This window comes from Oryctolagus cuniculus, chromosome 19, assembly GCF_964237555.1.
Source record: "Oryctolagus cuniculus chromosome 19, mOryCun1.1, whole genome shotgun sequence".
NCBI classification, from domain to species: domain Eukaryota; kingdom Metazoa; phylum Chordata; class Mammalia; order Lagomorpha; family Leporidae; genus Oryctolagus; species Oryctolagus cuniculus.
This window is the reverse complement of record NC_091450.1, coordinates 54,824,577-54,852,081: the sequence shown is the minus strand read 5'-3', so window position 1 is coordinate 54,852,081 and position 27,505 is coordinate 54,824,577. Positions and strand designations below refer to the sequence as shown.

Below are 27,505 nucleotides of genomic sequence, written 5' to 3'. Positions count from 1 at the left end.
TGCCTTTTCCCTCACATGCTCAAGGCCATTGTAGAAATGATTTGCATTTCCCTGATGGCTAGTGATCCTTAGCATTTCTATATATGTTTGTTGGACATTTAGATTTCCTTTCTTTTTTTCTTTTTTCTTTTTCTTTTTTTTATTTAGTAAATATAAATTTCCAAAGTACAGTTTATGGATTACAATGCCCCCCCCACATAATTTCCCTTCCACTTACACCCCTCCCATCTCCTGCTCCTCTCCCATTCCATTAAGATTAATTTTCAATTATCTTTATATACAGAAGATGGATTCAGTATATATTAAATAAAGATTTCATCAGTTTGCACCCACACAGAAACACAAAGTGTAAAATAATGTTTCAGTACTAGTTATAGCATTATTTCACATTGGACAACGCATTAAGACAGATCCCACATAAGAAGTAAGGACACAGTAACTCCTGTTGTTGACTTAACAATTTGACACTCTTGTTTATGGTGTCAGTAATCTCCCTAGGCTCTAGTCATGAGTTGCCAAGGCTCTGGAAGCCTTTTGAGTTTGCCGACTTTGATCTCATTCCGACAGGGTCATAGTCAAAGTGGAAGTTTTCTCCTCCCTTCAGTGAAAGGTACGTCCTTCGTTGATGGCTCCGTTCTTTCCACTGGGGTCTCACTTGCAGAGATCTTTCATCTAGGTCTTCTTTTTTTTTTCCAGAGTGTCTTGGCTTTCCATGCCTAAAATACTCTCATGGGCTCTTCAGCCAGATCCAAATGTCTTAAGGGCTAATTCTGAGGCCAGAGTGCTGTTTAGGACATCTGCCATTCTACGAGTCTGCTGTGTATGCTGCTTCCCATGATGGATCGTTCTCTCCCTTTTTGATTCTATCAGTTAGTATTAGCAGACACTAATCTTGTTTGTGTGATCCCTTTGACTCTTAGACCTATCAGTGTGATCAGTTGTGAAGTGAAATTATCACTTGGACTAGTGAGATGGCAGTGGTACATGCCACCTTGTTGGGATTGAATTGGAATCTCCTGGTATGTTTCTAACTCTACCATTTGGGGCAAGTCAGCTTGAGCATGTCCCAAATTGTACATCTCCTCCCTCTTATTCCCACTCTTATATTTAACAGGGATCAATTTTCAGTTAAAATTTAAACCCCTAAGAATAATTGTGTGTTAATTACAGAGTTCAACCAATAGTACTAGAACAAAACAAAAAAATACTAAAATGGATAAAGTATTACATTGTACGTCAATAGTCAGGACAAGAGCTGATCAAGTCACTGTTTCTCCTAGATTGCCTTTCTTGAAATATGCCTGTGGAAGCCTTTTGCCCATTTCCTGAGTGGTTGGTTTGTTTTGCTGTAGTTGAATTTTTTGAAAGTTTCTTGTAGTTTAGTTTATGCTTTATCAGTTGCATACTTTGCATATAATTTCTCCCATTCCGTTAGTTGCCTCTTTACTTGGCTGAGTGTTTTCTTTTGCAGGGCAGAAGCTTCTCCATTTTTTTTTTTTTTGGTGTCCTCTTGTATCTCTCTCTTTAATCTTTTGTGATTCCCAGATGTTGAACATCCTTGGTTAAATTTATTCCAAGCTTTTTATTTTCTTTGTAGCTATGTGAACGGGATTGGTCTTTGAATTCCTTTCTCAGCCATGACATTGTCTGTGTATACAAAAACTTGATTTTTTATCCTGGCTCATTACCTAACTCTACTCTGAATTTCAATAGTCTCTTAGTGGAGTCTTTTGGATCTCCTATATATAGAATTATGTCATCTGCAAATACGGATAGTTGGACTTCCTCCCTCCCAATTTGTATCTACAATGAGAAATTAGAGAAGAAGTACCAACATGATCGTGTGCATGTAGAAAATGTGAATAGTGACCTCAGATGCTACCTTTCTGTATTCTCTCTTGCTTTGTGGGACATGTGATTTGGCCTGTTTCCAACATGATCCGTACTTTAAATGCAGGGCTAGACTGTGCAGGGTGGTGTCTGGGAAGTAGACCTGTGTTCCATGGAGAACTCTGTAGATCACAGGTGTTTCAAGTCCTTGTGTGAGTGGGTACATAAGTGTCTGAATAAATAAATTACAAAGATTTCCTCATGCGTAAGTCAGAGATAATGCCACACAGAATGTTTGTAAGGAAGAAGAGAATGAATGGGTACTAGAATCTTTTCTAAGACTGATTTAAATTCTTTTTCAAATTCTGTGTCTATTTGGTATGCAATACCTATAGTATCAGTTTGTAAATAAACTCTAGTAGTTGGCCTGTATTTTATTTACAGCTATGTCTTCCTTTTTTAATTTTTACTTTTTCTTAAATATTTATTTATTTGAAATTCAGACATATACACAGAGAGGATGGGAGGCAGAGAGAGCGAGAGAGAGAAAGAGAGAGACAGATACATAGGTTTTCCATCTGCTGTTCCACTTCCTATTCGGCTGCATTGGCCAGAGCAGAGGAGATCTAAAAGCAGGAGCCCGGAACCTCCCCGTGGTCTCCTTCATGGGTACAAGGGCACAAGGAGTTGGGCCATCTTCTACTGCCTTCCCAAACCACAGCAGAGAGCCACATCAGAAGTGCAGCATCCAGGACTCGAACTGGCACCTAGATGGGATGCGCGATGTGGGTGGTGGCTATAGCCACTACCCCACAATGCCAGATCCTCCAGAAGCCATTGCCCATGGAATGCTGCTGTCTGCTAACATTGCTGGGAAAGCAGAGGGAGAAGGCCCAAGGTCTTAGGACTCTGAACCCAGAATTGAGCACCGGATAAAGTCCCTGGCTTCTGCTTTGGCCTGGCTGAGCCTTGGCCTTTGTAGTCACCTGGGGGGTGAACCCCCAGATGGATGATCACTCAGAGGGAGAAAGAGTGCTCACGATGCTGCTTGTACTGCTGCTCTCCCCAAACAGCAGCGAGGGCCAGCGCTGGTCCAGGCAGAAACCAGGAGGCAGGAGCTCCATTCAGGACTCCCACTAGACAGGGTGACTGGGTCCAGAGTGCCTGAGCCGTCAGTGGCTGCCTCCCTGGGTCACAGCCTGATGAGGCAGGAATGGAAGTGGTCCTGGGGCATCAGGGCGTAGCTGCATCCCTTGGTGCCCTGTTGGTCACCGGTGAGGAGTGTGCCTGTGCCAAACACTGTGACCCAGAAGTGCACCCGCAGGTGCATCTGTTTCTTCTGCACGGTGCTCCGGTGGGAGTCAGTGTCGTGTCTGCCCCAGCTCAGAGCTTGTGCAAGCCCTGAGTTGCTGATTTCGATGCTGGTGGCTGAGCCTGAGGAGATACAGTGCCTCTCCCCCCCACCCCCCCAGGGTCAAGCCAGGATTAGGTGAAACTGTGGTGAGGCAGCCACTCAGTTATCTTGTGCTTCTGGAACTTTCTAGGCACAGTCCTCTTCTTTGGCCCCTCTGAAAGACTACACCTCACGTCTGGATTCCTGTGTCAGAGGAACGGAAAGGCTCTTTCTGTGGAGAGTTTGGCATGGTGGCCTTCCTGTCACTGGGTAGGAGGGGCCCGGGGGACAGTGAGTGGGGAGGGTGTGTATGAGGGGTAGCTGAGATAGAAGGTGGAGAAGAATGGGTGTTAAGAGGAGGCTGGAGGAGAGAGGAAGGGGGGAGAATGAAAACGTGGCATGAAGGTGGGGAGGCAAGGAAGGGAGGGGCAGAAACCCGTGTGGGGGAGAGGAAAGGGAGGGGGAGAGTGACAGGAGTGCTGGTGGGCGTGTGTGGTGGGGGGGATTGGGAGAGGTAGAACTTTTCCCACAGGCCTGGTTCTGTCTTGGGGGTTTTCTGTCCCTGGCCGGAAGTAGCCTTTGCCGCGTCCTTGAGAGGAGGACTTGACCCACACAGCCTCTCTTTTCCAGGTTGTTCTGAAGTATAAGGTGTGTGTGCAGGAAAACGGGGGCACGGGGCGCTCTAATTAATTGGCACATAATCCAGTGAATTTTCACAGGCTGCACACACGAAGGAGAAAGCAGAAGCTTAGAGAAACACCAAGAATCCCTCTGTGCTGTGTTCCAGCCTGTCCCAAGATTCTGACACCTCATAGTAAGTACTGAATATTTTTTCTATTTAAATACTAATTTGAAAGGCAGAATTATAGATGAGGAGGTGTAGGAGAGATCTTCGTGTATGGGTTCATCCCCCAGGTGACTACATTACCAGGGCTGGGCCAGGCGGAGCAGAAGCCAGGTACTTTATCCAGTACTCCAGAGTGGGTTCAGGGGCCCAAATCCTTGGGGTGCTTCCTCTGCTTTCCTAGGTGTTTGAGCATACAGCTGGATCACAAGTGGGAACAGCCTGGGAGTGCGGGAGTGGCAGACAGAACAGTGGCATAGTGGATGAAGCTGCCACCTGTAGTACCAGCATCCCATATGGGTGTCTTCCTTCTCTATGATACTTTTCTCTCATTCCCCCCCCCAGCAGAACTAAGTATCCAGAGCTTCTGTAACACACTACCTATACATGTAAATTGCTTACCCATTTCATCACCATTTATTTGCTAAATATCTATATTCTGTATAAGACTGTGAGCTTGTCCAGGGCAGGACTTTGTCTCTCTGCTTTCATTCCTGTAGTCCCTGATACACAGTTGGAATTCAGCTTATGCAGAACTAACAATGCACTCACTGTTGGATCTTGGGACAGGAACTGTTGGTTATAGAAAGGTCTGTTTACAGGAATAAAGGTAGAAGGGACAAGAAAGGATGTTTAAGAGAATCAGCATTAATGAAGCACTTTCAGCGGTCAGGCTTCTTAATGTACCATTGTCTCATTTCTAAATAACAACACAAGGAGGGGAAGCAAGAGTTTAATTATACAACATTGTCCTGTCTAATCCTCTTCAAAGCTCTGTGAGGAAGGCACCACTGATACCCTTTTAAATATGAGTTAAGGGCCAGTGCCACGGTTCAATAGGCTAATCCTCCACCTTGCAGCACTGGCACACCAGGTTCTAGTCCCGGTCGGGGCACTGGATTCTGTCCCGGTTGCCCCTCTTCCAGGCCAGATCTCTGCTGTGGCCTGGGAGTGCAGTGGAGGATGGCCCAAGTGCTTGGGCCCTGCACTCATGGGAGACCAGGATAAGCACCTGGCTCCTGCCTTCAAATCAGCGCGGTGCGCCAGCCGTGGCAGCCATTGGAGGGTGAACCAATGGCAAAAGGAAGACCTTTCTCTCACTGTCCACTCTTCCTGTCAAAAACAAAATATGAGTTAAAGGAAGTGGGAACCAGCCCTAGTCCATATATAGAGATCAGTGAAGTTCCAGTTTAAATCATGCTGTGCTTGCCCCAGAGTTGTGTCCCTCCTTCGGTTGGAACCTCAGCTTCCAGTAGTTCCAGAGTTGGGGTATCAGAGAGGTGGTAGCTGGTGAAAACCAGTGCTCCTAGTCTTTGGGCTTGTCTTTGTGTGCAGCATAACTATAGGGACTTGAGCTGTGTCACTAAGGACCCTTCTTCCTAATGCTATGGCCTCATGCTGTGATTTGTTAATATAGGTCTTGTGTCCTGGTACACACCAGTGGGGAGTCTTGAGCTGTTGGGAGAGTCTGAGGAGGACACCTTGCCACCCTGGGACTGGAACTGACTTTAAGAGGGACCCTGAGGTATGAAAGGAGATTTGCTGGTAGGGTTAGGACCAGAGGGTTTGAGGAATCCTCAAGGTCCCTGGTGATTAGACTTTTTTTTATTATTCTTTATTATTTATTTCAAAAGAAGAAAGAAATATTTCATGCGTTAGTTTACTTCCCTAATGCCCATAACAGCTGGAAAGGTATGTAAAGCCAGGGTCTGGGAACTCAATCCCAGTCTCCTATGTGAGTAGCAAGAATGTAAGTATTTGAGCCATCACCTGTTGCCTCCCAGGTTGTAGTAGTAGGAAGCTGGAACCAGGACTTCAGCCAGGACTTGATCCTGGGTACTCTAACATGGGCTGTGGGGATTCCAGTAGTGGCTTAGCTGCTATACCAAAAGCCCATCCCTGAATAGTTCTTCCTTCAAAGTGTGGCTGGCTACTTGTGAGGGGTTTACCTCACCACTGCTCACTGGGCCTGCTGCACAATTTTGTGAGCACCTTGTTCCAAAGGCAGCGGTAAAGTGCCACTAAAGATACTAAAACATAAAGCTCTTTCCTTTCTTCCATGTATCTCCTTGGCTCAGACTCATGTTCTTTTGACTCGCTTACAAAACATAAGTTCAAAGATAAAATTTTGAGGCTTTTTAAGACACCACCAGCAGAGGCTTAAACCCAGTGCAGGCCCTTCTGAGTGTGTGACTGTTCCTATGTGACTATGTAGGCTGCACGCCCATGAGGTTATCCCTGGCTGCTGAGTATAACCCATTGGCTTTAATCCATCCAGGTCTAGTCATAGGATCTCCAGGGCACCTGGGCAGACTTAATGTCTTATTAAGTCAGCTCCCTGAGGATTGTGTGGACTAGCTAGTCATACTGTCTCATGATCAAACTCCTTGATTTTCTTAGAGACCTCTTTTCCAGCTAGGGCTGGTATCTTTTTCCAGTGTAAGGCTCCTCATTCCTGGCCTTGAGCACTGAGAGGAACTGGAATGCTGCTGTGGCAGAGACCTCCTATAGGTTCTCTGAGCATTCTGAGTCCCCACGACTCTTCTTAGTGCTTCTGTGGTACCACACTGTCAGAACTGTGTTCACAAATGAGTCAGGGGACAGTCTGTCTCTGCTGTATTCCTGCTCTGAGCCTGGCAATCAAATTTCACACAAGGCCGATGACAGAAATGTTGCATCCAGGCTGGTGCCATGGCTCACTTGGCTAATCCTCCACCTGTGGCGCTGGCACCCCGGGTTCTAGTCCTGATTGGTGTGCTGGATTCTGTCCTGGTTGCTGCTCTTCCAGTCTAGCTCTCTGCTGTGGCCCGGGAAGGCAATGGAGGATGGCCCAGGTGCTTGGGCCCTGCACCCACATGGGAGATCAGGAGGAAGCACCTGGCTCTTGGCTTCAGATCAGCGCAGCACGCCGGCCATAGCAGCCATTTGGGGAATGAACCAACGGAAAATGAAGACCTGTCTGTCTGTCTGTCTCTCTCTCTCTCTCTCTCTCACTCTCACTGTCTAACTCTGCCTGTCAAAAAAAAAAGTTGCATCCAGAACAGCCCCCTTATAACTAAGGTCACCTTAAGAGCTCCACAAATGGATCTTGGACAGGAGGTCAGGACTTTATGTGCAACTTGAACTTTTCCTTCCTTGGGAAGTTTACTGCCCCAACCCCCAGGACATGTTCTGAGCTGCTTGGTCCTAGATGTAGAGGCTCTGGCCTCTGGAAATGTTGTACTGAGTTGACCTCTGAGTTTCCAGATGCCAGAAAACATGTAACAGAGCTCCTTGGATCTGTGTGACCACTTGTATATCCAACTGTGATCACAGACCCGCATGGTGGATTTATGAGTGCTGCCTCAGGGTGGAGCTGAGTGCTTCCTCCTGGGACTGCATGATCTTCCTTGGATTCCAGGGTGGCACAGCAACCCATGGTGCTCTGGAGGCTCTCGCTGAATCTGTGTGTAGCTTAGTAGGTAAAACTGTGTCTTTTCACTAGTATGGAGCAGAGTCTCAGAAGGACAAGGGGATGGTCCTATAAGAAATTGATGCTGGGGCCGGCGCTGTGGCACAGCAGGTTAAAGTCTTGGCCTGCAGTACTGGCATCCCATATGGGTGCCACTTCATGTCCAAGCTGCTCCACTTCTGATCCAGCTCTCTGCTAAGTCCTGGAAAAGCAGTAGAAGATGGCCTGAGTCCTTGGGGCACTGCACCCATTTGGGAGACCCAGAAGAAGATTCTGGCTCCTGGCTTTGGATCATCTCAGCACTGGCTATTGCAGTCATGGGGGAGTGAACCAGCTGTTGGAAGACCTCTCTCTCTCTCTCTCTGGCTCGACCTCTCTCTAACTTTTTCAAATAAAATAAATCTTTTTTAAAAAATAACTTAATGCTAATGGGTGCATTTGTTCTAACTTGGAAAGGAAATTTCATTCCTCTGCTTCAAGTCAGCTTGCAATTCAGGAAGGGCAGCATTTTGGTGCATTTGGAGAATCTTTAGGCTTCTTGCTTCTTCTCTGCTGGCCTCTCCCTTGTAAATTATCAGGTAGCATCGTTCTTTGCTCTGGTAGGATCCGTATTTTTAAAATTTATTTGACAGATAGAGTTAGGGAGAGAGAGAGAAAGAGAAAGGTCTTCCTTCTGTTGGTTCACCCCTCAAATGGCCACCATGGCTGGAACTATGCCAGTCCAAAGCCAGGAGCCAGGTGCTTCTCCAGGTCTCCCATGCAGGTGCAGGCACCGAAGCACTTGGGCCATCCTCCACCGCCTTCCCGGGCTACAGCAGAGAGCTGGAACCAAAGAAGAACAGCCAGGACTAGAGCCCGGCACCCATACAGGATGCCGGTGCCACAGGCAGAGAATCACCCAAGTTAGCCACAGCGCCGGCCCCCGGATCCATCTTTAAAGCCGTGTTTTTTCTCTTCTTCATGAGAATACTTCAGAAAGTTAATGGAAAATGGAATCAAAAGATAACTTTATTTTGGTGTAAAATTTTTTAAACCCATGCATATTTCTTGTAACACATATTTTCTATATAATGTTTGCAGATCCCTCGTTTATCATAACAAGTCTTTACAAATTTTTTGTCATTGTCTTGTTTCTTTAGTTATTAGGAATAAATTATTTTTGTTAGGTTGAAATTAGCCTATTTGAATTAGTGTCAGATCTCATTTGCTGTGAAATAAAGAATTACTTTATGGATAATGAAAGCAATTTAATGATGTGGTGTAAAGGAGAAAACAGTATTACTCAAGCTGTTAACACCAGGGGACTTCTCGCTGACCTCTTACAGTGCCCTGCAGACTGTACATTATTGCACTCTTGAGGATCCAGGGCTGAAGTCTGGCCTGAAGGTATTTTAGAGAATTCTCCATGTGGAAAAGTCGTAAAAAGGCAGAGGAATATAATTAGCAATAAATGAGAAGGCAGAAGAGACTTCTAGAATTGAATGGACCACAAGGTTTGCTGGGATGTTTTGAGCAGTACAGCACTAGGTAGTCTGTACTGGGCACCAGAAACAATCACTACAGCCTTGTGAAATTAAAAACTCTATGAAGTTCTGCAGAATGGTGTTTGAGACTCACTATAGGACTCAACCTACAAGGAATGCAGATGAGACAGAGCATCTCTGACCTTAACAGTGGCGGTCTTTACTTTCCTTTTATATTGCTGTAGCAACCTTAAAATGCCTTTTTTTAAAAACCTGAGGAAATGTATCTGGAAAGTCTTTTTGGTCATCTTTTGTTATCAGTAAATTCACCATCTTAAGTTTGTTATAACTTACTGAACCTGTGGTACTAGGAACTAGATAGAACTTTGCAGCATTAGACTACAATTTGCTGCTTGCTCAAAACCAAGGGAGTTGGAGCTTACCCAGCATAATTAGAAATGTACCCTCTATTTGAAGCCTTGGCAAGAACCATAATTTAGGATTGTGGCTGTGTGTCACTGGTAGAACGTGTTGTTCAGTCCTGAGTTTGGACACCTTGTTTGTATATGACAGAAAAATAGCTTTCAGAAACTTCCTGGTGGATAAAGTATCCTTTTCACAATCTGGTAGTTTCACTGCTTTTTTCTAAAGGTTTAATTTTCCCTTCAAGTGCAGGCATGTTCATTTTATCAAAGCTGGCATTTTCTCTTCTTTAAAAATAAATCTTGAGTATTCTGAAGAAATTTTCCAAACCACTAGGGTATATAAAAGCATGTTGTGTGAGCATAATTACAAGGGTGAAATGCTTTGCTTTTGAGTAGCAATGGACCAATACTTGGTGTGATAAGAAACATAGCTTTTATTCCATTTTATGGTTGAAAGCCTGCTTACTACTGCTCCTGATCGTAATCTTAGTCCTTTTTGTCAAATGGATTTAGAGCCCACAGCACCTTTTTATCCACCTTCTCTCTGAAAAGCAGTGGGAGATAGAGCAAATTTTTTAGATTTATTTATTTATTTGTGAAGTAGGTTACAGACAGAGAGAGAGGTCTTCCATCCACTGGTTCACTCCGTAAATGGTTGCAATGGCCAGAGCTGAACCGATTCCAAAGCTGGAGTCAGGAGCTTCTTCAAGGTCCCCTGCATGGTTTCAGGGGCCCAAGAATTAGGCTATCTTCTGCTGCTTTCCCAGGCCATAAGTTTCACTTTTAATTCTTCCTATGGCTTTAATTTAGCTACCTGGGAACCCTGAGCAGGGGATAGGACAAGTGTTCCCAGCCTCATTCTATGGGTCAGGAATAAATAAAGCCTCAGGTAGTGGTTGCATTTGTTCATCTGGAACTTGATACCAGAGCCCAGAATTTTAGTTTCATAAATATTGAAGATTTTTGGCTCCAGAGTTTAAAAGTTCAGCATCTTTACTTGTCATTGTTCTGAATGTGATTTACTTGTCCCTAAAGTGTGCACATTACACAATTTATGATTTAATAAGTGGAAGTTGAAAAAAAGAAAATGGAAGTTAGCCCTCAGTTCTGTTTGGAGATGTCCGAAACACTGGTGACAGTTGGGTGTGTCCTCTTACAGGTGCTTTCCCTGCCTTAAAGTGTGTGTGGGGGAGTGTGGGGGTATATTTGTGTGTGTACTGTGCTCACATGCACATAGAAATGACTTTGTGCAGAACTGTGTTCTTAATAGGATGGTTTTCCATCTTCCTTTTTATACTTGACAGTAGAGTAATTTTTGTATCATTATAAACATACAGATCAAATTCTCTTCAGTGACTGTATAAGATTACATTTTATTCCAACACAAATGGTTGCTATCTTGTGTGATAATTCTGATTTTTTACCATTAAAATAATGCTGGAGTGAGAAACCTGGAATATCCATACCTGAGTATCCCTTGAACTGTTTTGATGACCTGTATTATCTGAGAATCACTAGGTCAAGTACATTCCTGTTTAAAATGTTGCTAGGTCCTTCTGAATTATCCTCCAGGATTGCATCCGTCTAGACTTCCACAAACAGTGTGGTAAATCTCCTGTGTTTTCCATCAACACTGGGTCTTTTATAATTCACATTCCTTTCAGTGAAGCATCTCTGCTTCAACACAAGACATTTGGAAGGGAAGAGCTGTCCTTCCATCATTCCCTGTTGGTACACCAAGGGCAGGCGGTGTAGAGGAGTCCATTAAAGCTAACAGGGAAGTGAGCATCTGTTAAGCTAGAAACAAAGGTGTTTGGCTTCCATTCCTGTTTATTAATGCAGATAGTGGTTATGGAAGGAAGTATGTTACTGGCCAGGGACCCTGGGAATAGCATGATAAACAAGACCATGCTCTGCCTTCACGAGCTTGCATTTTAGACTGGGTCAGTCTTGAGCACTTCCAGTAGAATATAATGTCAAGTGTGGTGAAGACTTCAGATGAAAAATAAAGCAGAGAAAAGGACAAGGGAGGAGGTGTGTGGGGCGAGACCAGGTGCAGGAGAGGCTGCCACTCGGATGGTCTTGGAAGGTTCTCTGCTGATGGGACTCTTGAATAGAGACCCACGTGCAGTGAAGTCTGAGCCCCACTGATAACCTGCAGAAGGCCCCATCCTGCTGGAGCTGGCAATAGCAAGCACAGAAGGCCTGAGAAAAGAGCCAGTCAGGCAGGTTCCAGAAGAAACCCCAGAGCTGCACTGACTTTTGATTTGCTAGAGGAAGATAATTGAGCTACTTACTTTCTTTGTTGAATGCCGTGTTCAGGCGAATGAAACCTTGAACCACATATGTGAGTCTTTGAAGGAGTGAAGCTGTTCATGTACAGTAGCCCTTGAACTACTAGATCACAGCATTTAACCACTAGACAGCAAGTCAGCATTCTGCATAATGAAGTGGCATTGCATGCCAGCTCTTTCACTACCAGAAGGATGACTTTGTTGAAATATACACAGGAGTTGAACAGACCTCTGCACCTTCAGTGTGGAAAAGACTAGAGCAGTACACTCTTGTGCCTAACTGCCTTTCATTCTGCCTCTTTGTGTTGGACATGATTAAATGTGCTTTCAAAGCTCTGGTGCTCACAGCTGAAAACAAAGTAGGTTGGTGGGCAGTCACAGACAGCACTGTCCAGTCACCAGGCCAGGTAGTTTCTCCTTAACCACTGTGCCAAATGCCCTACTCCACCCATTATTAACTCTAGTCCTTTCAGAGTTATTGGCTATGTTATAAAATTTCTAGATTTCTAAGGGGTTTTGTAAATCTTTAAAGTAAAAAATAAGAACATGTGTTGCTGCCGTTGTGGCTTAGCTGGTAAAGCCGCACCCATGATACCAGCATCCCATATGGACACTGAGTCAGAGTCTCAGCTACACTTCCAATCCAGCTGTCTGCTAATGCACTTGGGAGGGCAGCACAAGATAGCCCAAGTGCTTGGGCTCCTGCACCCCCGTTCCTGTCTCCTGGCTTTGTTCTGGCACAGTCCTGGCTGTTGTGGCCATTTGGGGAATGAACTAGTGTATGGAAGACCTCTCTCTTTTTTTTTTGTTTTTTTTGTTTTTTTTGTTTTTTTGTTTTTTTTTTTTTTTTGACAGGCAGAGTGGACAGTGAGAGAGAGAGACAGAGAGAAAGGTCTTCCTTTGCCGTTGGTTCACCCTCCAATGGCCGCCGCGGCCGGCGCGCTGCGGCCGGCGCACCGCGCTGATCCGATGGCAGGAGCCAGGAGCCAGGTGCTTTTCCTGGTCTCCCATGGGGTGCAGGGCCCAAGCACCTGGGCCATCCTCCACTGCACTCCCTGGCCACAGCAGAGGGCTGGCCTGGAAGAGGGGCAACCGGGACAGAATCTGGCGCCCCGACCGGGACTAGAACCCGGTGTGCCGGCGCCGCTAGGCGGAGGATTAGCCTAGTTAGCCGCGGCGCCGGCCGACCTCTCTCTTTCTCTGTCTCTCCCTCTCTATATGTAACTCTGCCTTTAAAATAAATGAAATGTTTAAAAGAACCTTTATCCATTCAAAGAAAGCCTCAAGTAGAAAGAAAAAGAATCTTGCAGACCCACGGTATAAACTGACCTAAAACCTTGACTGAAATTTTTGTTGAAGTTTGCTGATAGTGTTCTTCAGAAGTGACACATACTGACTGTGTGAAGTGAGCTGATTGATATTCTTGAAACTGTGTAAAAATTAATCTGCTGGTTTTTACATGATGTACCTGTTATACCCCTGAGCTACTCAAGAGCTGTTGGGTAGAGATGTTATTACTGCAAAGTGGTCACACTGCACAGCTCCCATGGGCACCATTACACTCTGTGACTGGCACTTCCAGGGCTAGTGCTGTGCACACCTGGGAAGCCTTACCCACAGGTGGTGTGGTATGCGCACAATGTCTACATGATGGTTCTCTCTTCGTTTAGATGGTTGGTAGGGTTCCATTAGTACACAGTCCCTCAACTTGTGACTTTTCAATTCAGTGTTGCTCACTAACAATTGCAGCCCTGAGGGGTTGCCCACTTTTCCAGAGATAAGGACAGGCCTAACCTTGCCTCCTGGAACTTTCTCTGAGTTATAAACTTCTTAGAGTTATTATACAACCTTGACATTTTGTATTTAATGGTGTATTTTTAAGCAGAGGTATCTTATAAGCATAGTGCAGCAATCATAGACTTATTTTTATTATTCTTTTTTTTATTAAGGAGGAGGGAGTAAAGCATTGTTGGTCAGTGCACATGGTGCTTAATGTGGAGTCTGGAGGTGGAGATGGTGTTTTCTTACTTCTATAGTTTCTGATTTCCAACTATCTCCAAGAGGTAAACACTAGAATTAGGTCTAGGCTGTGGTTCTAGATGGTATGGCTCTGTTTTAAATTTCATCTCACAGCTGCTTGGCATCAAGATTTCCAGCTTTCCAAGGCTGGCCACACATTTAAAGCAAGCATCTAAACCAGTTGTTAGAGGAAAAGATACAGCCATGGTAACGATGACACTAAATGAATCATTTGTGTGATATCTGACACCTCATCAACTAGTTGAAATATCTATGTGTTTTCTTGTTTTCTGAAATAAAAATAATTTAGACTTACTGAAACTATACGTTTCATTCCTTCCACATATGAGACAGTCTATTTTCTGACTCATTGGGCTTCTAAAATTCTGTGGTTAGGGGCTAGTGTTGTGGTGCAGTGGGTTAAGCCACCACCTGTAATGCCAACTTCCCATACTTGTTTTCTTTCTGTAATCCAGTAGATGAAAAAAAGCCACCACTCCCAATACATGAGTCATATAAAAACAATTTCACTTTATTTGAACACTCTAAGGAGAAAAAGCAGATGAGTATGCACTGTACCCAAAGAGAAAAACTGTCAAATTTTAGATCGAATGTTGGAATAAATTCCATGACAAAAGTGAAACAAACAATCGACTTGTGGCCCCACTGCACTGGAGCCTGGCTTCACTGCCTACTTGGGACAAACAGCAGGAGCTCAGGAGAAGCCTGGAGCCACACCCCCTGTGCAAGCCTACACAGGCTTGGTCTTTGTTTTCTGATTGGTGGGAGCCTGGAGGTAATCCAATCAGACTTGATGTATGCCATTGAATACTGAGTTTATAAAAAGGGTACTCAGTGCTGCTGTTTCCCTTTTCTCTTCTTGGTGTCCAGCATCGTGGAGTTCTTCATTGGAACATGTGCTAAGCCATGGCCCTAAGAACAAGGAGGTGAGCAGCCAAGAGCAATACCTGCAGGGAGGGCCGGGAAGCTGGTGTCAAAGGAGTGGCAATGGATTCAACAGGACCCTCAGGTTTGTCCATCCTTGCCTGGTGAGTCTTCTTGAAATGCTTGTGCATATCATTCATATATTTATATATTATAAATTTAATATCATATGTGCTAAATAGATTGTAAATTGTATATTGTAAAACGTATATGTACTAGGGGTATCACATACAGTTCCAGGAGGTGTGAGCCTACCTGGCTGAATTCTGATGCCAGGGTGGGTGAACCAGCAGCAGGTGAGTCACCTTCTTTTGGGTGGGTGATTTAGATGCCCAGCGACTGTGTTAATTTCCAGGTCTCTTGTTTCATTTTCTGGATTTATAGTTTTACTTAGTGGATAGGAGCTGAGAAAATGGATCTGGTCATCCAGCAAGGAGGTTCCTGCTCACAGGCTTTGCTTCCTGGTTTTCCTAATTTGCTAAGATTGTTTATCTCAGTTTGCATTGAGGGTTCTCCAACACAGCAGTGATAGCATTAACTGGTACACCCAAAACAATGGCTTAATAAGTGTCCTTCCCCCACTGAATTCTAATCCTGTCTCTGTGATATCCAGTGTTTCCCTAATTTTATGAAAAAGTTCCTGAGGAATATATTCTTATATTGTAATGAATGCAGTTATAAGGGGAGACATATCATGTAAAATTTACATAGTCCAGTCATATTATTGCATTAACTAAGCATATGGGGACTCTGTTTATCATCAGAGGCACCTAGATCCCAGGGCTCTGGGTCCATTTGGGGGGTTTTCTGTGCCTGGCCAGAAGTAGCCTTGGCTAGCTGCGTCTGTCGAAGAGGCCTTGACTGACAGCCTCTCTGCTCCGGGTTGTTCGGCAGCATAAGGGATGTGTGCAGGAACACGGGGACACGGGGCGCTCAAATTAATTGGCACGTAATCCGGTGAATTTTCACAGACTGCACACACGGAGGAGAAAGCAGAAGCTTAGAGAAATGCCAAGAATCCCTCAGTGCCCTGTTCCAGCCTGCCCCAAGATTCTGACACCTCACAGTAAGTACTAGATATTTTATTCTATTTAAAGAATGGTTTGCAAAGCAGAGTTCTAGATGAGGCAGTGGGGGAGAGATCTTCAGGGTATGGGTTCACACTGCAGGTGGCTATAATGGCTGGTGGTGGGACATGCTGAAGCTAAAGCCATGTACTTTATCTAGTACTCCAGTGTGGGTTCAGGAACCGACGTCCTCGGGCAACTTGAGTTTGTGTAACACACTACCTGTATATTTAAAGTGCTTACCCCTTTTATCACCATTTATTTGCTAAATACCAATATCACGTATAAGACTGTGAGTTTGTCCAGGGCAGGACTTTGTCTCTCTGCTTTCATTCCTGCAGTCCCTGGTACACAGTTGGAATTCAGCTTATGCAGAACTAACAATGCACTCACTGTTGGATCTTGGGACAGGAACTGTTGGTTATAGAAAGGTCTGTTTACAGCAATAAAGGTAGGAGGGCCAAGAAGGGATGTTTAAGAGAATCAGCATTAATGAAGCACTTTCAGTGGTCAGGCTTCTAAATGTACCATTGTCTCATTTCTAAATAACAACACAAGGAGGGGAAGCAAGAGTTTTATTTAATTATACAACATTGTCCTGTCTAATCCTCTTCAAAACTCTGTGAGAAAGGCACCACTGATACCCTTTTAAATATGAGTTATAGGAAGTGGGAACCAGCCCTAGGCCATATATTGAGATCAGTGAAGTTCCAGTTTAAATCCTGCTGTGCTTGCCCCTCCTGGGCTGCAGGGTGTGGGCTAATGTGAGAGGTGAGTGTGTGAGGAGTGCAGGGAGGGTCCTGGAGGTGCAGTGCGACTTGCCTGCTGGGAGTGTCTCTGCAGGGCCAAAAGCCTTGACCTTTCAGGGTTGCCTGGATTTCAGCTTGGGCTGTCTGGAGTTGAGATTCTGAGGGCAGGAGTGTGGTGGGTCTTGCCAGTTCCTGCCTTCCTTCTCTGAGCAAAAAAGTAGCTAAGATGAGGCTGAGGGCCCTGTGAGTCCCTGCCCCACAGGCAGGTGCAGTGGGGGCCTGGGCTGTGCTTGCTAGCACAGGTGCCTCTGCCACACTTGATCTTGTGGCGGTTGCAGTGATTAGTAAAGTGGGTTCTTTGCAGACCCCTGGGAAGTGGCATTTCTCAGCTTCCCAGTTCCACGTGTGGTATGATGGCATGCCCCTGAGGGATCAGTGGGAACTATGCACAGGCATCTAAAGATAGGAGAAAATAGTGATTGTTAACTAGCCTCAGGCTGGCGGCTGTGCTGGGTTAGTGAGGAGTCCCCGGCCAACCCCCACAGCACCTTCAGGCAGAAGTGCTTTGTTCATCGCTGTGTTACTTTATTGCTTTCTGTCCCTGAGTTACAGCTACCCCGAATGGCTTAGAATTTTCTCAAGCATGTAATTAGAGGAGTGGCTGTGAATCTAGGAAACAGTTTGGTCTTACTAAGGTAATCATTAAAAGTCCCTGAAAAGCATTTGTAGGTCAATTTTTCACTATTTTTTGCTCACTGTTTCCTCCGGTTTGTTACTCCTCTTTGTGAATCGCCTCCCCGTACCTCCCCATGACATGGTCATCTTGGAATTCACTTTGGAAATGAAGAGCATGTCTACCTCTTTGGGTTCCACCTTGGTGAATGTCACAGGCAATCCCTTCTTTACCAGTTGGGCGGTTCCATGCATGGTACTTCATGAGTGCATGAACATTTTGTCTTGCTGAAGGAGGCTTGTTGGCAGTGAATACTGTGTATCAGTGCTTGTGAACCCTGCTTCCTCTGAGACCTTGGGACTGATTGGGGTGGTTGTGTGTGCCTGATTAATGACATTTCCCTCTTTCTCAACAAGGAGTGATACAGTTAGAAGCATACAGGCTTGGATCTGTTCACACCAAGCATTTTTAAACAAACTAGCCTTTCTAAAAAGTCCAGCATGCAGACCCTCCCAGTGAGGGTTGTGTACGTGAGATGAGGTTCTCTTGGCTCTGGTGTTTTGAGATGTTTGGACCTTGTGTCATCCGAGGACATTGGCATCCAACCATCTGGCATCCAACCATCTCAACAACTAATGAAATTGATCATTTTAGCAAACTTTTCTTATTTATTCATTTGTTATCTTTAGAACTCAAAAGTTTGGAGCTTTGCTTTAGTTTCAAATGATGCTTACCTTATTTCTAAGTCTGACAAAATTCATACAGACTCTCTCATTGAAATCAGATGCAGTTTAAGGGTCTGTTTTATAAGCTGTTTGATAGAACAGGTCTGTTTGTGTCTTCAATGAATGAAGAAAGGTGAAAATATTAAAAGATAAGACTGTCCTTTTTTTAAAAGTTTTCTTATTTCTTTGAATGGCAGAGTTAACAGAGAGAGGAGGAGAGACACACAGAGATCAACTGCTGGTTCAGTCCCCAAATGACCCCAATCGCCGGTATTGGGCCATGATAAAGCCAGGAGCTTCCTCTGGGTCTCCCATGTGGATGCTGGGGCCCAAGCACTGGGGCCATCCTCTGCTGCTTTCCCAGGTGCATTAGCAGAGATCTGGATTTGAAAGTGAATTAGCCAGTGGGTCTCAAACCAACACCCAAATGGGATGCCGCAGGCAGAGGCTTAACCTGTTGGGACACAATACCAGCCCCATGACAGTTTTTTATGTATGTCCATCAAAACCTATTTGAAACATGACAGCATGTTAACTGTCAGTTTTCAAAAAACCACATGCACAGAGGAACAAATGCACACACAGCACTGTAGCCAGGCAGCCACAGAGTGACACAGTCTCAAAGTCCCATGTGCACGCATGCAAGGCTGGCTGTGCTTGTTGGGTTTTCCAGCTTCCTGCGGAGGAGCAGTAATCCCCATAACTCAAGCCCAACCTCTTATTTCTTTGGGCTGGGGCAAGGGGATTCATGAGAACTAGATCAGAATGAATGCTAACTCACATTACTCATTAGCAGTTCTCTTTGGTGTATACCTTGGTTCCTTTATACCATTTTAAGGTGAACATTCACTAGCAGCACATGTGCAAAGTTGTGCAGCCAGCACTGGCATCTGATTCCAGAACTTTCTTCTTACTCCTCACCCCCCCAAGATACATCGTCGGCTGTCACAGACAACTTGACAAAAGTAAGCTGAATCCAGGAACAAAGCTTCTTTGGATATGACTACACTAAGTATCATGAGAGATTTGCCAGGAGTGATGGATTCACTGGTTTACAATATGCCTCATTGGAACCCAGGGAATGTTTTTTACTCTGAGATTAGAGGGCTATCAGATCCAATTTAAGAGAGGTAATAGAATTACCTCTTAAAAACCTAGAATTATCCCAGCATGTAGGAATAATACCTCCAAAAGGCTGTTTGTTATATGGAACTCCAGGCACAGGAAGAATGCTTTTGGTGAGAACTGTTGCTAGTCAGCTGGATTGTAACTTCTTAAAGGTTGTATCAAGTTCTATTGTAGACAAATAGATTGGTGAAAGTGCCTGTTAGATCAGAGAAATGTTTTATTATGCCAGAGACCGACCATCAAACATGCATCATTTTTATGGATGAAATAGATGTGATTGGTGGTCATCGGTTTCCTGAGAGTACATCAGCTGACAGATTAAGAGAACTTTAATAGAGTTGCTAACTCAAATGGATGGGTTTGATACTCTGCATAGAGTTAAAATGACCATGGCTACAAACAGACCAGATACACTGGACCCGGTTTTGCTACGTCTGGGAAGATTGGACAGAAAAATACATATTGATTTACCACATGAACAAGCAAGGTTAGATATATTGAAAATCCACACAGCTCCCATTACAAAACATTATGAAATAGATTATGAAGCAAGCATGAACCTTTTAGATGGCTTTATTGGAGCAAACCTAAAGTGTTTGTACTGAAGCTGGTATGTTTGCAATTTGTGCTGATCATAATTTTGTAGTACAGAAAGACTTCATGAAAGCCATCAGAAAAGTGGGTTATTCTGGTTGGCACCATGATTCATTAGGCTAATCCTCCGCCTGTGGCACCGAAACCCCGGGTTCTAGTCCCACTTGGGGCGCTGGATTCTGTCCCGGTTGCTCCTTTTCCAGTCCAGCTCTCTGCTGTGGCCCGGGAGTGCATTGGAAGATGGCTGAGTCCTTGGGCCCTGCGCCCACATGGGAGACCAGGAGAGGCACCTGGCTCCTGCCTTTGGATCAACGTGGTGTTGGAGGCCGCAGTGGCCATTGTGGGGTGAACCTAAGGAAAAAGGAAGACCTTTTTCTCTGTCTCTCTCTCTCTCACTGTCCACTCTGCCTGTCAAAAAAAAGGTGGGTTATTCTAAGAAGCTAGAGTCTAAATTGGACTACAAACCCGTATAATTTAATTTTTTGATTGCTGCATGACAGACATTGGCTTAATGTAAAAATAAAGCTAAGCAAACAATGTGTGTACTGGCAATGATCTCATTAAAAATAAGAGTAAAATATGTATGAGTAACATAAATTAGTATATAAGTCAGTGACTCCACTTTTAAGATGGGTACAGAAGAAATCGGTATGTTGTTCATGTATTTATTGCAGCAGAAATTAGAAAAGAAGAATGTGTTGAAGCTTTTCATATTTGCTATGTGAACATTTTGTAAAACATTGAAAATGGTCTGGGAGTAGTACAAGAGAGTATTTCTTATGATTTATATCATTTGAGTATTGATTTAGATAGGCTATGGGAGGAAGTGAAACATCAGACCTTTGATATTTAAGATCCTCCATAATATGTTGCATTAATAGTCTTTTTTTTGACAGGCAGAGTTAGACAGTGAGAGAAAGAGACAGAGAGAAAGGTCTTCCTTTACATTGGTTCACCCCGCAAATGGCTGCTATGGCTGGCGCACTGCGCTGATGCGAAACCAGCAGCCAGGTACTTCCTCCTGGTTTCCCATGTGGGTGCAGGGCCCAAGCACTTGGGCCATCCTCCACTGCCTTTCCAGGCCACAGCAGAGAGCTGTTCTGGAAGAGGAGCAAGTGGGACAGCATCCGCTGCCCCAACTAGGACTAGATTGCCGGTGCCACAGGTGGAGGATTATCCAAGTGAGCTGCGGCGCCGTCCAACATTAATAGTTTTTCAAAACTGTTACTTAGGAACCCAAGAATCTGCACAATAAATTTGATTTCACCACCAAAATATATCTTCAACCTGCCTATATCTGCCACCACTCTAAGCCAAGGCAAAGCTGAACTCTGTTCTTGCATGGCTCATAGAGCAGGTGCCTACATAAATTCTGTACCCTGGATGCCCCAAATGCCTGGTTATAACCCCAACCGTAGCCCAGCCCACCATAATTCTCTTGACTGAATTCAGTGACCTCTGAGCTGATTTCTTCTATCAGTAATCTTTTCCTCTGTAATATGTTTTCCACTCAGCATCCAAAGAAATCTTTCTGTACAAATGTATTTTTAAAATTGTTTGAAAGGGTGGGAGCTGGTTGGGAATGGATAGGAGGGAGAGAGGAGAGAGGATGGAGGACAGAGGACAGAGGGGAGGGGAGAGGGAAGCAGGGAGAGGAAAAAGGCGAGGGAGGAGGGAAGAGGGGATAGTAGAGAGGGAGATTCTCCATCCACTGGTTTATTCTACAAATATAACCCTGTGACTTGACTCCTTGTGTGTGGCTGCCTACTTTGTGCTATCCTTGATGGATTCTTTGTACTTCTCTCCCTTCTCTCTTACTTGTGCATTACCTATCATTTCAGACCACATCTGAAATGCTTTGCTCCTTTTGGGTGCCCCATTTCTCTTGAGGTGATCTTACTCTTGTGGCTTCAACCAATGTTTTTATGAGACTACCTTCCAAAGTAGTGTCTCCATCATCAGCCTTCACCATGAGATCCAAATCTCCATTGCCACCTGCCTGTTAGAGACACACACTTGAGTGTCTTGTGGGTACCACAAACTTCCTCTTCCCTTTTTTTTATTTTTTATTTTTTAATTTTTTAAAATTTTTTTTATTTATTTATTTTTTATTTTATTTTATTTTTATTGACAGGCAGAGTGGACAGTGAGAGAGAGAGACAGAGAGAAAGGTCTTCCTTTGCCATTGGTTCGCCCTCCAATGGCTGCCGCGGCCGGCGCGCTGCGGCCGGCGCACCGCGCCGATCCGATGGCAGGAGCCAGGAGCCAGGTGCTTTTCCTGGTCTCCCATGTGGTGCAGGGCCCAAGCACCTGGGCCATCCTCCACTGCACTCCCTGGCCACAGCAGAGAGCTGGCCTGGAAGAGGGGCAACCGGGACAGAATGCGGCGCCCCGACCGGGACTAGAACCTGGTGTGCCGGCGCCTCTAGGCGGAGGATTAGCCTAGTGAGCCGTGGCACCAGCCAATTTTTTTTTATTTTTGACAGGCAGAGTGAATAGTGAGAGAGAGAGACAGAGAGAAAGGTCTTCCTTTGACTGTTGGTTCACCCTCCAATGGCCGCCGCGGCTGGCGCACTGCGGCCGGCACACCGCGCTGATCCAATTGCAGGAGCCAGGTACTTCTCCTGGTCTCCCATGGGGTGCAGGGCCCAAGCACCTGGGCCATCCTCCACTGCACTCCCTGTCCACAGCAGAGAGCTGGCTTGGAAGAGGGGCAACCGGGACAGAATCCGGCGCCCCGACCGGGACTAGAACCCGGTGTGCTGGCGCCACAAGGATTAGCCTAGTGAGCCATGGCGCCGGCCTCCTCTTCCCTTTAAACCTGCTCCACACATTGCACTGGATCTCTGCAGTGGTGGCTCCATCTGACTTGCCTCAGACCAAAGCTGAACATCTGCTGATAACTATTACTTCTGTCTGGATTCTTTCTTCCAGGCTTTTTCTGCTTCAGGCCTGCACACCACCTGCATTTTCCTAGAAATCACAGGTGACTCTGTCTGATCTTTTCTCATCTCTTGCATACTTGCCAAAGCCCTAATCCCTTAGAGGGGATTCCAAGGCCTCATTCTCAGATCTGTTCACAACTTCCTATTCCAAGCCGCCCTCCTCCCAAACAGCCCATGCTTCTGTCATGCCAGACTTGTCATGGTTCTGCATATAGGCAGTCACTACTTGATGTTCCTCAATGTTTTCAGCTTGAGAAACTCCTAGCCATGTTTCAAGATATCCAACTCAAGGGTCTTCCTTCTCTTTGATACTTTTCTCTCATCCCCCCAGGCAGAGCTAAGTATCCAGAGCTTCTGTAACACACTACCTATATACATAACGTACTTAACCCATTTTATCACCATTTTTTTGCTAAATACCCATATCTTGTATAAGACTGTGAGCTTGTCCAGGACAAGACTTTGTCTCTCTGCTTTCATTCCTGTAGTCCCTGGTACACAGCTGGTGTTCAGATATGCAGAACTAACAACACACTCACTGGTGGGCCCTGGGACAGGAAGTGATGGTTAATGAAGGGTCTGGTCACAAGAACAAAGGTAAGATGGACAAGAAAGGAGATTGTAACAGAGTGGCATTCATGAAACCCTTTCTTTTTTTCCAACTTTTATTTAATAATTATAAATTTTCAGGGGCTGGTGCTGTGGCTCACTTGGCTAATCCTCCGCCTGCGGCGCCAGCATCTCATATGGGCACCGGGTTCTAGTCCTGGCTGCTCCTCTTCCAGTCTGGCTCTCTGCTGGGCCCAGGAGTGCAGTGGAGGATGGCCCAGGTGCTTGGGCGCCTGCACCCACGTGGGACACCAGGAGGAAGCACCTGGCACCTGGCTTCAGACTGGTGCAGTGCACCAGCTGTAGTGGCCATTTGGGGGGCGAACCAATGGAAGGAAGACCTTTCTCTCTGTTTCTCTCTCTCACTGTCTGTAACTCTACCTCTCAAATAAGTAAATAAATAAAGTCTATAAAAAATAAATAAATATAAATTTCCAAAGTACAACTTTTGGATTATTGCAGTTCTTCCCTCTGTAACCTCCCTCCCACCCGCAACCGTCCCGTCTCCCAGTCCCTCTCCCATCCCATTCTTCATCAAGATTCATTTTCAATTATATTTATATACGGAATATCAACTCAGTATATACTAAGTAAAGATTTCAACAGACTGCACCCACACAGACACACAAAGTGTAGAGTATTGTTTGAGTAGTAGTTTTACCGTTAATTCACATAGTACAACACATTAAGGACAGAGATATCCTACATGGGAAGTAGGTGCACAGTAACTCCCGTTGTTGATTTAACAATTGACACTCTTATTTATGATGTCAGTAATCACGTGAGGCACTTGTCTTGAGCTGCCAAGGCTATGGAAGCCTCTTGAGTTCACCAGATCCGATCTTATTTAGACAAGGCCACAGTCAAAGTGGAAGTTCTCTCCTCCCTTCAGAGAAAGGTACGTCCTTCTTTGATGGCCTGTTCATTCTGCTGGGATCTCATTCACAGAGATCTTTTATTTAGTTCCTCTTTTTTTTTTTTTCCAGAATGTCTTGGCTTTCCATGCCTAAATTACTCTCATGGGCTTTTTAGCCAGATCCGAATGCCTTAAGGACTGATTCTGAGGCCAAAGTGCTGTTTAGGGTATTTGTCATTCTATGAGTCTGCTGTGTATTCTGCTTCCCATGTTGGAGCATTCTCCTCCTTTGTAAGTCTGTCAGTTATTGTTAGCAGACACTAGTCTTGTTTATGTGATCCCTTTGACATTTAATCCTATCATTATGATCAATTATGAATTGAAACTGATCACTTTGACTAGTGAGATGGCATTGGTTCATGACACCTTGATGGGATTGAATTGGAATCCCCTAGCACGTTTATAGCTCTACCATTAGGGGTAAGTCTGAGTGAGCAGGTGCCGAACTGTACATCTCCTCCTTCTCTTATTCCCACTCTCATATTTAACAGGGATCATTTTTGAGTTAATTTTAAATGCCTAAGAATAATTGTGTGTTAATTAAAGAGTTCAACCAATGATATTAAGTAGGACAAAAAAATACTAAAAGTAATAAAATAGTAAGTTGTTCCTTGACAGTCAAGCAAGGGCTGATCGGGTCATTGTTTTTCATAGTGTCGGTTTCACTTCAACAGGTTTCCTTTTAGCCCTTTCAATAGTCAGGCTTCTTAATGTATCATGTTTCATTTCTAAATAAGAACACAAAGAGGGAAAGCAAGAGTTTTATTTAATTACACCACATTGTACTGTCTAATCTTCTTCAAAGCTCTGTGAGGAAGGCACTGCTGATCCCCTTTTAAATATGAAACTGTATGAGGTGGGAACCTGCACTAGGCCATATATCAAGAACAATAAAGCCCCAGTTCAAAACCTGCTCTGTTTGCCCCAGAGCCATGTTCCTCCTGGGGTTGGAACCCTAGGTTCTAGCAGTTAGAGACATGGGGTATGAGAGAGGTGGTAGCTGGTGAAAACCGGTGGTCCTTTTCTTTGGGCTTACCTTTGTTGGGTGCATCACCACAAGGACTTGTCCTGTGTCACTAAGGACACTTCATACTAACTCTGTGGCCTCATGCTGTGATTTGTTAATATAGGTCCTGTGTCCTGGTTCACACTAATGGTCATCTTAAGATTTACTTTGCTGTTCTAGTGTTTTAAGGTAAAATTTGGTTTACTGATCTGATATCTGTATTCCTTAATATATACCTGTATAGCAATAAAATTCCTCATGTGAAATTAGGCCTGTCAACATGGAAAACTCTAAGGATGTACCCACTACTGGGAACATATTGAAGGAAATTAAATCATTATGTAACAGAGGGATGCACAAGCCTATGCTTATTGCAGCAAGATGCACAATAGCCAGGCTGTGCAGTGTGTATATGTATGTAAGGTATACATAGACCAGAACTTCTTAATTCACTTTTCAGTTGATCAGCATTTTGGTTGATTGAAATATGCCTGTTGAAGCCATTTGCCCATTTCTTGAGTGGGTGGTTTGTTTTGCTGTTGCTGAGTTTCTTGAAAATATCTGGTAGTAAACCCTTTATCAGCTGCATACATTGCAGATTAAGTTCTACCATTCTGTTAGTTGCTGCTTCACTTTGTGGAGTGTTTTTTTTTTTGGTGTCCTCTTCATTAATCTTTTATAGTTCTCAGATATTGGACATCCTTGGTTAAATTTATTCCAACCTATTTTATTTTCTTTGTAGATATGTGAATGGGATTGGTCTTCAAAATCCTTTCTCAATCATGACCTTGTCTGTGTATACAAAAGCTGTTGATTTTCTATCCTGCCACTGTACCAAACTCTACTCTGAGTTTTGATATTCTTTTAGTGGAGTCTTTTGGATCTCCTATATACAAGAGAATAGAAAATGTCAACAGTGACCTCAGAGGCTACCTTTCTGTATTCTGTTTTGCTTTGTGGAAGACACGATTTGTCCTATTTCAAAGGCAGGGCTAGAATGTGGAGGGCAGAGATGGGGAAGCAGACCTGTGTTCGGTGAAGAACTCTGCAGATCACAGGTATTTCTACCCCTTGTGTGTTGGGTACATAGTCTGAATAAATAAATTACAAAGATTTCCTCATGTGCAAGTCAGAGATAATGCCACACAGAATGTTTGTAAGGAAGAAGAGAATGAATGGGTACCAGAATCTTTTCTAAGACTGAGTTAAATTCTTTTTCAAATTCTGTGTTAATGGGGTATGTAATGCATATAGTATCAAATTCTAGATAAACTCAAGTAGTTGGCCTTGATGTAGTATTTTCTTTACAATGAGCTAGGTTTTACTTTTTAAAAAAGTCTTATTTATTTATTTGAAATTCAGAGTTACACACAGAGAGGATGAGAGGCAGAGGCAGAATGGCAGAGAGAGAGAGAGGGAGAGGTTATCCATCTGCTGGTCCACTCCACAGTTGGCTGCAATGGCTGGCGCTGAGAGGATTCAGGGTGAGGAGCTAGGAGCAAGGAGCCTTCCTGGGGTCTCCTGCATGGGGACAGGTCCCCAGGACTTGGGCCATCTTCGACTGCCTTCCCAGACCATAGCAGAGAACTGCATCAGAAGTGGACCAGCTGGGACTCGAACCGGCGTCATATGGGATGCTGGCACTGCAGGCAGTGGCTTGACCTGCTATCCCTCAGCGCCGGCCCCTCCCAGAAGCTGTTCCCCCTGGGATCCAGCTGTCTGCTAACACGCCTGGGAAAGCAGAGACGGCCCAAGGACTTAAGCCCCTGAACCCAGAATGGAGCACCAGAAAAATGTCCTTGGCTTCTTCTTTGGCCTGTCCCAGCCCTGGCCTTTGTAGCCACCTGAGGGGTGAACCCGCAGATGGACGATCACTGAGAGAGAGAGAAAGAGTGCTGGCGATGCCCCCTGCACTGCTTCTCTCCCCAAACGGCTTTGACAGCCAGCACTGGATCAGGCAGAAGTCAGGAGGCAGGAGCTCCATTCAGGACTCCCACGAGGGAGGGAGGGAGGCAGGGAGGCAGTGAGGCAGCGAGCCAGGGTCCAGAGTACCCAGGCCTCAGCAGCTGCCTCCCTGGATCAACCTGGAGCAAGAGCAGCTGACTGAAGCGGGCCTGTGGTTTCGGGCGCTGGATGCGGCAGCGCACAGATGCGTCCCGTGGCGCCATGGCGATGGCCAGTGAGGAGTGCGCCTGCGCCCGGTGCTTTGACCCGGAAGTGCACCCACAGGCGTGGCCGCTTCTGCCCTCAGTGCATGGGTGCGAGTCAGGGCCGTGCCCACTCCTGCCCACGGCTTGAGCGAGCCTTGAGGAGCCGTCTTTGACGCTGGTGGCCAAACCTGAGGAGTCCAGGGCCTCCCAGGCTCAGGCCAGGATCAGGTGAGGCTGCGGCCCGAGGCGGCCGCATCAGTTCCTTGGGCTTCTGGAAAC

At 45.1% G+C, this 27,505-nt stretch overlaps 1 protein-coding gene and 1 long non-coding RNA gene across 9 annotated transcripts in view; one reads left to right on the top strand and one right to left on the bottom strand.

Moving 5' to 3' along the window:
- Window positions 1-27,505, bottom strand: part of LOC103346531 (uncharacterized) — a 328,438-nt gene that overhangs the window by 227,656 nt on the left and 73,277 nt on the right. The gene's annotated exons all lie outside the window — the stretch shown is intronic.
- Window positions 1-27,505, top strand: part of LOC138843157 (uncharacterized) — a 103,582-nt gene that overhangs the window by 38,509 nt on the left and 37,568 nt on the right. For 5 of the 7 annotated variants that reach the window (XM_070063818.1, XM_070063819.1, XM_070063817.1 and 2 more), the window contains exons 8-11: window positions 3,375-3,493; window positions 3,943-4,037; window positions 14,611-14,749; window positions 15,636-15,730. In XM_070063818.1, the coding sequence (XP_069919919.1) occupies window positions 3,375-3,493; window positions 3,943-4,037; window positions 14,611-14,749; window positions 15,636-15,730 (448 nt within the window). Of the gene's footprint in view, window positions 1-3,374; window positions 3,494-3,755; window positions 3,872-3,942; window positions 4,038-14,610; window positions 14,750-15,635; window positions 15,731-16,072; window positions 27,455-27,505 lie in introns of all 7 variants that reach the window. The other 2 variants (XM_070063821.1, XR_011384397.1) reach the window with 2 other exon arrangements.